Source organism: Austrofundulus limnaeus, unplaced genomic scaffold, assembly GCF_001266775.1.
Source record: "Austrofundulus limnaeus strain Quisiro unplaced genomic scaffold, Austrofundulus_limnaeus-1.0 Scaffold39, whole genome shotgun sequence".
NCBI classification, from domain to species: Eukaryota; Metazoa; Chordata; class Actinopteri; order Cyprinodontiformes; family Rivulidae; genus Austrofundulus; species Austrofundulus limnaeus.
Window position 1 is genome coordinate 742,672 of NW_013952441.1, and position 14,467 is coordinate 757,138.

General features: G+C 39.2%; 1 protein-coding gene across 3 annotated transcripts; it reads left to right on the forward strand.

Moving 5' to 3' along the window:
- The first annotated feature begins 123 nt into the window (after nucleotides 1-123).
- Nucleotides 124-10,811, forward strand: LOC106516593 (G-protein coupled receptor 26). 3 transcript variants are annotated; one of them, XM_014007025.1, is made up of 3 exons: nucleotides 124-930; nucleotides 2,222-2,335; nucleotides 6,529-10,811. In XM_014007025.1, exons 1-3 carry the CDS (start codon nucleotides 263-265, stop codon nucleotides 6,761-6,763), a joined length of 1,017 nt encoding a protein of 338 aa, XP_013862479.1. In that variant the 5' UTR covers nucleotides 124-262; the 3' UTR covers nucleotides 6,764-10,811. The 3 variants fall into 3 exon arrangements, with proteins under 3 accessions (XP_013862479.1, XP_013862481.1, XP_013862480.1); XM_014007027.1 differs by lacking the exon at nucleotides 6,529-10,811 and adding an exon at nucleotides 2,567-2,843; XM_014007026.1 differs by lacking the exon at nucleotides 2,222-2,335.
- Nucleotides 10,812-14,467: the final 3,656 nt, after the last annotated feature.

Below are 14,467 nucleotides of genomic sequence, written 5' to 3' on the forward strand. Positions count from 1 at the left end.
CCCCCAACCCCACCACCTCTGCATTACGCAGCATTAGAACAGAGCAGCTACAGAGCTCAGTCAGTTCAGGGGTAAAGGGGGGACCTGGTCTTGTCCTCAGAGAGAATGTACTGGAGAGGGAAATGAGAGGGGCATCTCCACCGTGGTGGGGTGGGGAGAGAGATGCGGGGGATCCACGGACACGGGTGATTAATTTACAGTTTTGCTGGAGCCAAACACGCCTGGAAATGCGCGCAGAAAGTGGGGAGAAGTGAGGCACAGAATGGACACTGCGGAGGTGATTCTGTCCCTGCTGGTAGTTGTGATCATCATCGTGTCGTTGCTGTCCAACGTCCTGGTGCTGATCTGCTTTGCGTACAACCCGGAGATCCGCAAGCAGGTCCCGTGTCTGTTCAACCTGAACCTCACCTTCTGCAACTTGTTGCTGACCGTGTCCAACATGCCGCTCACTTTGGCGGGACTCGTCAGGGAGGCTCAGCCGGCGGGAGACGGCTTCTGCCGGCTCCTGGGCTTCCTGGAGACCTTCCTGTCCACCAACTCCATGCTGAGCATGGCCGCCCTGAGCATCGACAGGTGGATCGCGGTCGTGTTCCCCCTGAGGTATCACTCCAAAATGCGCCACAAGGACGCGGCGCTCGTGCTCGGTTACACGTGGGCGCACTCMGTGTCCTTCTCCACGGCGGCCGCCTGCCTCTCCTGGGTGGGCTACCACCGGCTTTACGCGTCCTGCACCCTGTCCAGTCCGGGGGCTGGCAGCCGGACCCAGTTTGTCATCTTCACCGTGTTTTTCCACTCCTTCACCTTCCTGCTGTCGTTTGTAGTTTTGTGTTTCACTTACCTGAAAGTTCTGAAGGTGGCCAGGTTTCACTGTAAGAGGATCGATGTTATTACGATGCAAACTTTGGTGCTGCTCGTGGACATCCACCCCAGGTGAGCTCCTGCGTAAAAATGTTTTTATTTTATCTTATTTTATTTTATTTTATTGTCTTCGCAACTTGCAGGAGACAAACAGCTGTTTATTTTAAGGAGAACCAAGAGAAAAACGCTTTTTTTTTTTTTTTTTTGCCTGTGTGAGAGTTTGTCTGTTAGCAAAATATCTCATAAACTACTGGACCAATTTTAATAAAACTCACAAAAAATAATGATTAGATGTGCATCTACAAATCATTAGGTTTTAAGTTCAACCGCCTTTAAGGTGGCTGCCACAGCCAGCTCCACTTTAAAAAACACAAAAGTGGCTTAATCAATCAGATTTTTACAAAAGATTGAGMTAAAAGTTAGAGTGGTAATAGCTGAAACGGATCTCCAGTTAATGTTCTGAGCTCTAACAAATAACAGATCATCTTAKTTTAAGTTATAAAATTACCTCATTGGAGTCAACTTTGTCTGTTAGCAAAATATCGCATGAACCATTGAAAGTATTTCAAAGACATTTTCAGGAAATATTCATTGCATGCGCATCTACAACTGATTAACTTTTGGAGCCAACCCAATTCAAGATGGCCGCCTTAGACAACTCAATAGAACATATAAATGTGTATATTTTAGTCCATTTTAAAGCTGTAGCTGATAGCCATTCACACTTTAAATCCTACTCATTGCTCAAGATCTCAAGCATTGAAATTGYACTATTAATTGTTAAAGTCAACCTTGTRTGTCTGTTAGTAAAATATCTACTACACTATTAAACAGATTTCATCAAGACTTAACGAAATTCCTTTTTGGATATGCATCTTCCACTGATTAATGTTTGAAGTTTATCCAATTGAAGATGGTTGCCACAGCTAACCCACATGAATAAACACAAAAATAGCTATAACTCAGTCAAACTTTCAAATACTCATCTTCTATCAAATCTCTGGTTACTGATGCTTTGGTTTGCACTGATGTTTTGTTTGTTTACAGACAGCACCCATGATTTGACTCAGTTTAAAATGTCAATAAGACTCACTGCAACGCTCCAAGAAATGAGGAATGGGTGTGTGTGAGGGTGTGTTTGTTTGTGTAAAAGATCTACACATCACTCCATAATGTAAGCTGTGACCTTCAGTTTGCTCAACTTTAAGCCGTCATGGCGTCTCGGCCACACACAAAGTCTCATGTTACCAAAGAAAAGCGTTTGCGGTGAACGTTGTAAAGCTGGGATCCTCACGTTTAAGCCCTTCTCGCAGCAGGAAGTGAATAATGATGTCGTCCACTAATGAACTTTCCTCGCCACCAGTGTTCGACAGCGTTGCCTGGAGGAGCAGAGGAGGCGACGGCAGAGAGCGACGAGGAAGATCAGCACCTTCATCGGCACCTTCATGCTCTGCTTTGCTCCCTACGTGATCACAAGGTGGGTGCCGAGGGGAGATCAGAGGGAAAACCATGCTGGTTCACACTGTGGCGTTACGCAGACCACCCACCCACACCCACACACACCTCTCCCCCTCCCACTTCCTGTCTGCTTTCTCTCCACACAGCCAGATTTGTATGATGAGATTGGCTGACCTTGTGATAAGTAATACGCCTCAGCTCTGCTGGTGTTGCTGCTGCATTAGCGCTTTTTTTTCTTCTTCCTCTCAAGTTCGCCGGGTGCATCCCTGTTTGTTAGAATCCCCTTACATCAAACCCTGCTCTGATGAAATGAGTTCAAAGATGGCCTGCAAAGCGACGACACGTAAGGGATGTTCCTGTCTTTATATGACGAGTTTATCTCGACACGACAACATCAAGATATGAGCAAGAGAAAAATAATATTCACAGTCCTGCTTGCTTCACAGGAAGGATTTCATTTTTAACTTTTCAACTCCACTTTCGGCTAAAATAAATGCTGGCCAAYATCCAATTTAATAAAGGCACTGTTTCTGCACAAACACGCTGCTGTTGGAAAGGTTTATTCAATATCATAGATGTGTCCACCTTAAAAAAAGAAATCCACATGAATTTAATAAAGTAACATATTGAACGACACAAAGGGATCTGTGCTATATGAGGGGTTTATTTGCTGGAAATGTAAAGAATGCCACGAGGTTAATTGGTTTATTTCTTCTCTGTCATTTTAGCATAAAACAAAGAATCCGTGAGTTTTTTTTTTTCTTGAATGGCGTCAAAACTGCTTATGTTTTTAGTTATACCTACTTTGTCTGGTCAATAAGTAATATAAAAGTCAATAAATAAATAAATCAATAAAATAATTGATGCCAGTAAAAAGTATGAACACATCTTTCATTAAAAATTAGTTTGCCCAGTTTACAGCAAAGACTTTCAACTTTCAATAGCGTAAAACAAACTGACAGACCACGTAATACACTGGAGAATATCTATTTGAGGGAAAAATGTTTGTTTTCCTAGTTTCAGAGCATTGTGCTAATTTATTTTGGTGAATCAATTTATTTGGATGACTCCACACAATTTGTTTTAATCAGAAAGTTTTGTTGATTATTCTTAAGAATATAACCTATGTCTATATTCTGGATTTGGTGAACTTGCTGCTGTCTAAATGTCACAGGTATTTTAGAAAAGCTATAAACAAACGTCTGGATGTGCTTAATTTAAAAATGTTGCTGCTACAGCACTAACGTGTCAATTTACAGATATTTAAGGTATGTTCCTTCAGTAATAGCAACACAATGTTATTTCAAAGCCTTTCTATGACTCTGGAAAGTATGGGTCACCAAGTGTAAAATATAGTGCTAAAAATATGACTAAGACACTTTCATTATTCAGCTCACTTTCTGAGTAAAACATCCTAGTAAAAATATTCCACCAATATTTTATTGTTATCTTACTGTTCTTACATTTAGCTAATTTTTAATAAAGGTTGAACTTAAATGTTGAATGTTATGTCTAAACTTTCAGAACTGAAATGTAACCTTTGGTATTGGTGCACAACGTTTAAGTCAACTCAACTTTAGTCGACTTTATTTATATAGTACATTTAAGAACAACTGCCGTTGGCCAAAGTGCTTCACAAATTGCGACTAAAAACAAAGCATTACGGACAATTCACTAATAATGATAAAACCATAAAAACAGACCAAATAAATAGAGGGAAAAGCAACTCTCATACTACATTAAAAGCTTTTGAAAATAGGTGTGTTTTAAGAAGAGATTTAAAAACTCCAAGAGTTGAGGCGTGTCTGACGTGAAGGGGCGGCTGGTTCCACAGTTTAGGAGCCACGACTGAAAAGGCTCGGTCACCTCTGTGGACCAGTCTGGACCGCGGGACAGCCAAGAGCAAATGATCATGGAATCTAAGAGATCTGGAGGGCACATAGGGTATTCAGGAGCCAGTCCATTCAGGGCCTTATAGGTCATCCATAAAAGTTTATAATCAATTCTAAAATGAATAGGTCAGAGGTCAGGGGTCCACGTAATCGTTATTGTTTTTAGTTTCGAACAGCCATATCCCTCCTCCTGGTTGTAAAGTTCTCCTCCAAGGATGGTTGATCTCTCCCCCCTCAAATGATGGTTGACCGTTATTTGAATAAATGAAAAGAGAAAAATAACATTCAGATTTTAAACTGATGTTTCTTTCAACCAAAAGAGAGAACCACAGTCAGACTTTTACCCATTCAGATCAGAGCAGGGCGGGTCATGCTGTTATGTCAATTTTAGTCCACCAYACAAAGGTCCACTGTTTTCGACAAAATAAAGAAAAACTCAATCTGCCTCCAAAATAGCTTCTGTCTACTTTTGGCATCAATTTTGCACATCTGTCAAAGCGTTAAATCAATGCGAAGAATCGTTTTTCCAATAAAGGATGTCCACTCGTTTAACATTTTGATAGAAAAGGCTGACAACTGAACCAGCAGAGAACCTTTTCCAGTGAAGCGAGGTTGTTATAATGATGGCGTCACTGGAGGCTTTGACACCGAGCACAAGGGTCATGATGGGCAGAGCTTTGCGTGGCCCAGCTGCTGATTTAACTTCCTGCTCACGGTTTTATTGGAGCGACAGGAGTAAATGTCAGTGAAACCCTCTGGCCCAGTGTTAATGTGCTGACGGAGCTCAACTGCRGACACACTAATCATACAGAGTGCAGTAATATCGAATCGGTCGTTTTTACACGCCGTTTTATGAGACCGTGTAAAAAAAGCTGTATTTCTTGTATTTGACAAGGCAGACAAGACACCTAATGTTCTTAAATGTCTCTTTAATTTTCATACATAATATTTTAGGTGGTGGAWGAGCTCCCTGTCTTTTATTTCTTTCTTATACATTTGTAAAACCATTTGTGTTAATTATTACCTCAATGAATCAAGTAATTGATTGATCAAGTACTTCCAAATATTATAAGCATTTAACAATACAAATGTTTACAGAACATAAGTTAAAATTTTAATGATACTAGCTTTCCTTAAATGATTGCATAATGCCCACAAAATTGTGACAGTATCACTCTTAAAAAATGAAGTGTTAACCCTAATTTACATTACTTGCCTTCCGTCTTCGCTCCACTCCGCTGCGCAGGTCGCAGGCGTGCGTTTCAAGTCCAGTTTACACTACCTCCGCTCTGCTCCGGTCCGACAGACGTGCAGGAAGCAGATGGTGCGATAAATTCAGTGAAAAGTGTGGAAGTCACAGCAAAAAATAATTAATTCTGTGAAAGACGAGCTCCAAAAACAGCTGAAAACAACGATATAAAGGCTTTTGGTATCGATGTTGAAGCTGTCTCGCTGTCGGCTTTCTGAAACTTCTGATTTCAAAATAAAATCCACGTGTATCGTGTGTGTAAACATATGCTTCATGCTACATGTTTCCATCTGCTTCCCAAACAGAACGATACATTCTGACAGCATTTGTGTAGAAATATATCCGTCTATTTATTAATATAGCCGCAAATTCGACTTTTTTCCAACAAATTATCCAGCCTAAAAGTGTCTTATTTTGAAAATATGGATGTATTGCTCCTTTCTTTTCCTGTTGGTGCGAGTAATCTTTAAAAATTGACTCCGACGCAGCTCCGGTGTCAGGCAAAAATAGGATCTGTTCTAATTTTGACGGATCGCCGTCCGCTCACCGCTGCCGTGCGCAGCCAGTGTAAACACTCTCATTGACTATAATGGGTGCGTATTTGCTGCGGAGGTCGGAACGCATGTAGTGTAAATTACCCCTTAGATATGTCAACTTGGCTGAGTAAATGTAAAGCTATTTTACTCAATTGCTTTACATTTACTCAACTCGGTTTGGTGGAACCAGCTGAAGTAACCAACACTTCATTTTTAGAGTCGGAGTTAAGTTTCATCTGCTACTGCATCAGATTTTAGGTAAATATGTGTAAAATTAACTGAATTAAAGTCTTGTAAGGGTTCGCTAAGGTTGATCAACTGTGGCAGCCATCTTTAATCAGGTTGACTCACTGGTTCATCCATGTGGTTATGCTCTGAGAAGTTATCCACTATAACAAATATTTTGCTAACAGACTGACATGAACAGCCTGTGATACATATAGTTAGATGTGTGAGCAGTTCCACAAGCACACGTGCTTGAACTCGACTTAAACAGACTTATTGGCTCTCGCCCTTCTACTCTGCTCTCCTGCAGGATCGTGGAGTTGTTTCCAGCAGTGCCTATCAACCCTCACTGGGGAATCGTCTCCAAGTGCTTAGCGTACAGCAAGGCGGCCTGCGACCCCTTCGTGTACTCCCTGCTGCGACACCAGTACAAACAGACGTGCACGGACATCGTCAACAAACTGCTGAAACGGAGCCCCTTGAACGCGTCGGGACGGATGGCCCAGCCCGAGAACCAGGGCAGCAGCCTGCCCACAGCAGAGTGACAGAGAGGCGCTGAGGGGGGAACCTGATTCAAGACGAGGACAAATATATATTTATTTTTTTGTTATTTAGTTATTTATTTATTTTTTTCTATTCTTGCCCACGTCTGCATGAATTTGGTCTGACATGACAAAAAAAAAGAAAAAGACAGAAAGAAAGAGGGCAGAGTCACTGCAGACAAGGACAAACTACAGGAGTGGTTCTGCTCAGAGCAGCAGATTGGTGCAGCTGCGAGGACGATGAAGTGCAGACTTTACATCCACCTGGAGGAACGGACGTGCTCACACAGGATTTTCAGACAGTTTTTAGCCACGATGTTTTYAACCGAGTATGGATGCAGTTCTTTATTTACTAATTTTGCCACGTTTGTACTGATATACTCTATATTTGTCTTATCTTAAAACCTGCTGGGAGTCTGTGCAAAAAGTGTTTGCCAGTGATTAGGTGATTCGTATGTAGCACTTCAAATTACCCAAAGTATTATGTAGTATATAATTTTTTTTGTTATTTATGTATTTATTTATTTGTTGCACATAATGAGAATGATGGTAAAACATTTTCACACACATTCTTGAACAAATTGATTAAACTCTACTTTTAATTGGCAAAATAATGATTTTACCACATTTTAACACGTTAATATTTGGTGAAACCTCAAATTTGCTAATATGTAGAAAACACCTTTATTTTCCCTTATTCCACATCTTCATAAGTGAAAATCAAATGAGGAGGGTTTTTATTCTCTGGTAAAATCTCACAAACATAACTATTTTAATGCACTGGAATAATTTAACAGTGCAGCCACAAATGACTGTATTAGCATAACTTTTTTGTTCCTTGTGAGCAATCAAGCTTTAGCATAGAGACAAACTGTTTCAAATTTTTGTCACAGAAAACCTTTACTGTATGTGAGAAGATAAAATGTATAATTTATTATAATTTATTTATTTATTTATTTATTGCCCAATTGTTAATCTGTTCATCATAGAATTAATTCTTGAACAACGTTTGCTGCAAACATTCACCCAAATGCTAATATTTGCCTTGTAAATTATTATTATTGTTAGATTATTAGGAAAATCCTTGTGGTTTTTACCACTAAAACAATTACCTGTTTCATTTCAAAGCCAAAGCAGTATGAATCGGATTAACTGCTTTATTTTGATGATCAAATCTGTTAAAATTAAAGTATTCAGTTTGCAGTTTTACGAGCAGGAAACGGTAAACATCAGTGTGTTTAATCAATTTGCGTTTTGCAAGAAATGCAGCTCTGTTGTTGTGTTTATTGATCAACCAAATGACATCTATTATGTTTTTATGAAGGATACTATAAAAAGATGACAGCATGAAGATTTTATTCTCATTCGATGCTACAGTGTTCTGTGAAAATGCATTAGTTGTTCTGCAGATTTGTTTTACGGCCTCGATTGAAGCTGGTTAGCTGGTTTAAATATCGTCCCGATTTTAGTGCGATTTTCTTTTTTTCATCATGAAACTGACAGCTTCTTGGGTTCGAATGCTCATTAGAGTTGAAACGTCTGAATAGGAGCTACAGTTTCAGTTAAAATGGAGGCTTTTGGCAAATTTAGGACTTACCAGATAGTGTTTTTATTCAAAATGAAGGTGCCAAAATTATTGGCACTGAATCCAATTCCATCAGCATTTTTTCACAAGGAGCTGAGAGGCAAACCTGCAACCTTCTTCCTGTGAGGTGACAGCTCTGTTCAATCAAATTCCAGTTCCTAAATGCTTAATAGATATAAACTGAAGCCCATCATTGCAAATATAAATGGACATTAAATATCACAGTTCAGGACAAACAATGCCTTAACTTGCACCTTAGAGTTTGTCCCTCATCATGTAGTGGAGGAAACAAGTATTTGATCCCTTGCGGATTTTGCCATTTGCCTACTTACAAAGACATGAACAGTCTATAATTTTAAGGGTAGGTTCATTTTAACAGTGAGGGATAGAATAAAAAAAATCCAGAAAATTACATTATATAAATTATATACATTTATTTGCATTTTGCAGAGAGAAATAAGTATTTGATCCCCTACCAAACTTTAAGATTCCTGGCTCCTACAGACCAGTTAGACTCTCCTAATCTCATTACCTGCGTTAAAGTTCAGTCCATGTATCATTAAAGACAGCTGTTTTAACATGTCACCTGTATAAAAGACTCCTGTCCACAGACAATTAATCAGTCAGACTCTAACCTCTGCAACATGGGAAAAAACAAAGAGATGTCTAAGGATGTCAGGGACAAGAGCATAGACCTGCACAAGGCTGGAATGGGCTGCTGGGTGAGAAGGAGGCAACTGTTGGTGCAATAGTAAGACAAAACGACTGTCAATCCGCATCGAACTGGGGCTCCATGCAAAATCTCATCTCGTGGGGTATCCTTGATCATGAAGAATGGTAAATGGTACTGAACTTATAGAGCGCTTTTCAAGTCCCTCCGGACCCCAAAGCGCTTTACACTAACAGACATTCACCCATTCACACTCACATTCACACAGAAGAAGAAGRTGATAGATCAATGGGCGAACTTGTAAATGATCTCAAGGCAGTTGAGCCCACAGTCACCAGGAAAACCATTGGTAACACATGACACAGTAATGGATTTAAATCATTCAGTGCCCACAAGCTCCCCCTGCTCAAGAAGGCACATGTTCAGGCCCATCTGAAGTTTGCCGGTGAACACCTGGATGATTCTGAGAGCGATTGGTGCTGTAGTTGTATGAGACAAACTTTGAGCTCTTTGGCGTTAACTCAACTCGCCATGTTTGGAGGAAGAGAAATGCTGACTATGACCCAAAGAACACTGAGGTGGAAACGTTATGTTTTTGGGGGGTTTCTYTGCTAAAGGCACAGGACTACTTCACCGCATCAATGGGAAAATGGATGGATCCATGTACCGTAAAATTCTGAGTAACCTCCTTCCCTCTGCCAGGGTGTGCCGTAGCTGGGTCTTCCAGCACAACAATGACCCAAAAAATATAGCCAAGGCAACAAAGGAGTGACACAAAAAGAAGCACATTAAGGTCATGGAGTGGTCTAGCCAGTCTCCAGATCTTAATCCTATCGAAACCCACTGAGGGGAGCTGAAAGTCCATGCTGCCAAGTGACATCCTCAAAGTCTTGATTAATAGATGATAGAAAGAGGAGTGGACCAAAATTCCTCCTGAAATGTGTGCAAACCTCAACAAGAAAAGTCTGACTGATGTGCATGCCAACAAGGGTTTTGCCACCAAGTATTAAGTTTAGTTTTTTTAGAGGGATCAAATAATTATTTCTCTCTGCAAAATGCAATTGTGTATAATTTATGCAATATAATTTTTCAGATTTTTTTGAAAATATTTTTTATTTATCATTTATTCACCATTATTTAATATGCCATCTCTCACTGAAAAAATTAACCTACCCTTAAAATTATAAACTGTTCACGTCTTTGGGCAAACTTGCAAAATCAGCAAGAGATCAAATACTTATTTCCTCCTCTGTATATTTGATACGATATATGAAGTTGCCTTATTTTTGTTCAGCTTCAGTATTTCTGTATACTCACATGGCAAGTTCTCATGGATGCAWATGAAGTATTTCACATTAATTATAATTGTGGTTATTATAAAATCAACAAGGTAAATACAAACTGATATATGTTGACRGATTTAAATAAATAAAAGTTTTTTAGCTCTTGGAATTTTGTAGTTTATAACACTTTACCTGTTAGAATTTGACAATGTGCTGTAAATCAGGTTTTGTTAGTTGACTTTAGGTTGAGTCGAGTGTAAAATACCTCATTTTGTTTTCCAGTGACTGACTTGACTGCCTCGAGTGTTTTGTTATGAACTTCTGAGTTTAATAAAACTTGGATCAAAGCTGCTTCTGAAGACGGTGAAGGTGGTAACGTGGCAGTGATTGTGGACTTTACTGACTGGAGTTTTTGTGTTGATTAAGATGAGGAGGATAACAGTAAAAACTAAATGACAAATGAAAATAAAATATTTTTAACAAATCATTCCCACAATAAAATTAGCAACACGACTCTGTCTTTTTATGTACAAACAGTCAAACTTAAAGATGGCATGTGGCTTATCAAAAATCCTGCAAAACACAACGTAAAGGAATCATCTGGTTTTAGGTCTTAATATAGCACAACACATATACATTCTTATTTATTGTTCAATTGGAACAAGACCAAATGCAGAACCAACGATGTGCTAAAGGGGACATGTGCAAAATTCACTTTTTTAGCTGTTAAATACRTTTCGTTATGTACTTAAAGTTTCTTGTGACAGAACTTCTAAATAAGGTTTGGACTTACCAACTAAAATTTGGTGGTCTTCATTCTCCTCTGGCTCTGGGTCARACTCTGGCTCCAACATGTAAGACTGGATGGACAAGTCTTYCTTTGTTGACATCTTTAAATTCATTTGTAAAATAAATGATTCTGCGCAGCTATATAGTCATAAACCCTTCTGTCAAACTAGAATGAACCAGTCTSKAAGTTGGAGTGCAGCGGGTGTGAAGCACCTCATTTGTCTTTAAAGAGACAGCCTCAAAACGAGTTGATCTGAGACACACCTCAGAAAAGGAGTGAAAGGGGGGCTTGTGGAGTTACAACAGGGAGGAATTCAGACCAAAGCATTGAAGTTCCACTTTATATAGACCTCAACTGAATGTGAAAAAGAAGGATTTAAAAGGACGATATGTCTCCTCTAAAAACAGCCAAACGCAGCCGTACTTCTCCAATCAGAAACAAGCAGGCAGTTGCTAATCCAGCTTGTAGGCAAAGATTTTGAATTTGTTGCTGCCTGTCAATGGGAAGAGTTACCAGATTATTTTCAAACAGTACGTGGAATCATATTTTTTTTATGAATTTTGCATGTTTTTTTTGCATCCAAGAAAAAAAAATTGCACGTTTAATGTTTGCGCCACACAGCCTTGCATTTAAAGATGTWAAAGTGTGGCTGTAGAGTTTTATAAAGCCGGAACATCTCTCTTAAAAATACTTTTTGACTGATTTCAGATTAACAGGTCATTTTAACAGCTCGCTCTGAAGAAAAAATGAAAATGAGGACATCTTTATTGATTATTTAACTGCATTAAAACACAGAATTTAAGGACATGAGAAAGACATAAAGATGTAATAAGGAGGAGGAAACAGAACGCAAATGCAAAGCGATTATGTAAAAATATGGTGATAAGCATATTATGTCATTTGGCAACTTATAATATGCTTTTTACATTGATGAGAGTTGCTCAAATAATAGGAAGCATTTTTAAACTACTTACATTTGATTTGTGACTAATGAACACAAACAAGGTAAATTCCATGCATGCAGATTTATTTTAGAATTGCTGTAAAACTGCACAACACACTTCAACAGCATAAAGTTGGTCAAATTTGTTCATTTAATGATACAATCCAAGTAAAAATTATGTGCCTGAACATTAAAAGAGTATAGGTTGTAAAGAAGAGTCAGCCAAAATAATTGATTGTATCAAAAAGAGTATTTTCCATAAATTCATGACATAGTATTTGTAAGAAATGCTTGCTTTCCTTATACCTGTGGAAACACAACGCACCACTTGTCTTTGATTTGTTCTGCAAATTCAGTGATAATGACATTCAGCTATATTAAGCCCACTCCACCGTTTAGAACGAGTTGATGTAAAACTGCCCACACGCAATGCATCCATGGCTGACTGATAAATTAGGTCGTAGCAGGTGTTGATGGATATGAGAATGCATCTGTGTGGGGTGAGAAGAGTCGAAATGGGAAGCTTTGACAAGAGTTATACGTCTTCTTCAGTATCTGCAGCCATTCGGTCCATTTCCACTGGCAATCAGTGTGAGTCCGAGAGAAGCAATTTTTCTGTTCACACTACGATGCAGGTGGTAATGAAACAACATTGGCGGCTCAGTGAGACAGCCTTGACTGTAAATGGTTGAGGTTGTGCACACTGATTACCTCCCCAGGAGTGGGTGATTATCTTCGGGTGGGTGGCACTGACCGTGACACGCGGCCTAATCGTGGCAGGCTGCAGCCCACTCTRCCCAGCCGACCCCCCTTAGACACAAATACGCCACAACTCAAAGTGAAAAGTGGACACCTCAGGCTGTAAAAAAAAAGACGTGCTCTTTCTCTATTTCTCCTTTAGCTTGGTGATAAATTTACAGACTCGAGTGCTTTATGGTTTAGAAAACTATCAGTTAAAACCTTTTACTTTGACGTGCATCCGTAAAGTGATTTTTTTTATTTCATGACACACTCAGTTTCACTGCTGTACAACATTTAAAACCTGTCTTTCTCCTCAGCAGACCACATCAGCTGCACACCTATTACTCATCCATTCACACCTGCCTTTACAGCAGGTGTAAGTAGTCCATACAGAWCAAATCTGAACAGTTGTTTGTCCAACTCCCCACTGTTTTATTGTGTTTTGTTTTGGACACATTTATCTATCATGATGTGTGTGTTTTGGTTTTTGATTGGTGTGTTTTAGATCAGGTTTTTGGTAATTATGTTTTATTTGTTTGAAATTATGTTTTTACCAGATCCTTCCTTGTGTTATGTTATTCCCAGTTTAGATTTTTACCAGTCAGTATTTTTGTACTTTATGTTAGGTTTGGTATTTCTTGYGTTTATTTTCTTACCATCATATCCTTGTTCAGCTTCCCAGTGTTCCTTGTTCCATTTCTCATTTACTCTCAGTCTCTGTAGTTGTGTTTCCATCAATGTTTTTTATGCGTAATTTGATGTATCACATTAGAAAAGTTTGATGGTAACGGCAAAATTCGAAAAAAACTTCCTCAATTTCACAAGGTTTGTATGAAAAGGAGTTAAAGCGTGAAAGGGGAGATGGAAACACATTTGCGGAATAAGCTCTGACATTCTTACCTCACATGATTGATCAGCTGTTTCGGCTGTCCAATAATTGTACCAGCTGAGTCTGCAGCTAGACTCTTCTCCCGCCATTGGCGTCTTCCCGGATGTTCCCGTAATGTGAAGAGAATTACTTTTTTTTCTCTACGTCTCCAGACAGAATGTAACATCACCAATACTAGTTGATATGGCCAAATAATTACAACTTGCCYRACAGTAGCAACACGTTCCTGGTAACTTCTCTCCATTGTCCTKAGGTGTGTGRTCCCTGTGAGTTTGCAACCTTTACTTCCTGTTTACAGCCATTTGATGTARTTACACTTTGCGTAGCCTGATAGATTCCCTCCAAGCCAGTAGATGGAAACACRCCTGATTCACATTTTTTTGCAACATTATACAATTTTGCTTGACATTTGCATTAAAATTCAATGAACAGGGCTTATGTTTTTCCAGTCAACTTGCCATGCCCACTCTCTGTTCTCCACTCACTTCATCAGTTCAGTCCTTTAAAGTTAAGCATCATGCATGTAATCCTTCCAGTGCCTTTTCTAGAGTTTTCTTTCCCCGTGCCCCAACCAATACAATTATTGCTACCAGATTACCTGTTTATTTTTCTTCGTTTAATAAATGTTTGTTTCATTTAGATCTTCACATCCAGCCTGGATTTTGGGTTCAAACCTCATCCGGCCTCGATATTTACAGGAGCTGATGTCCAACACTGTTATAGTTCAAAAATAAAATCCCTGTAAAGCAGTGGTTCTTAACCTTTTGTGAGGTACCGAACCCACCAGTTTTGTATGCGCATTCACC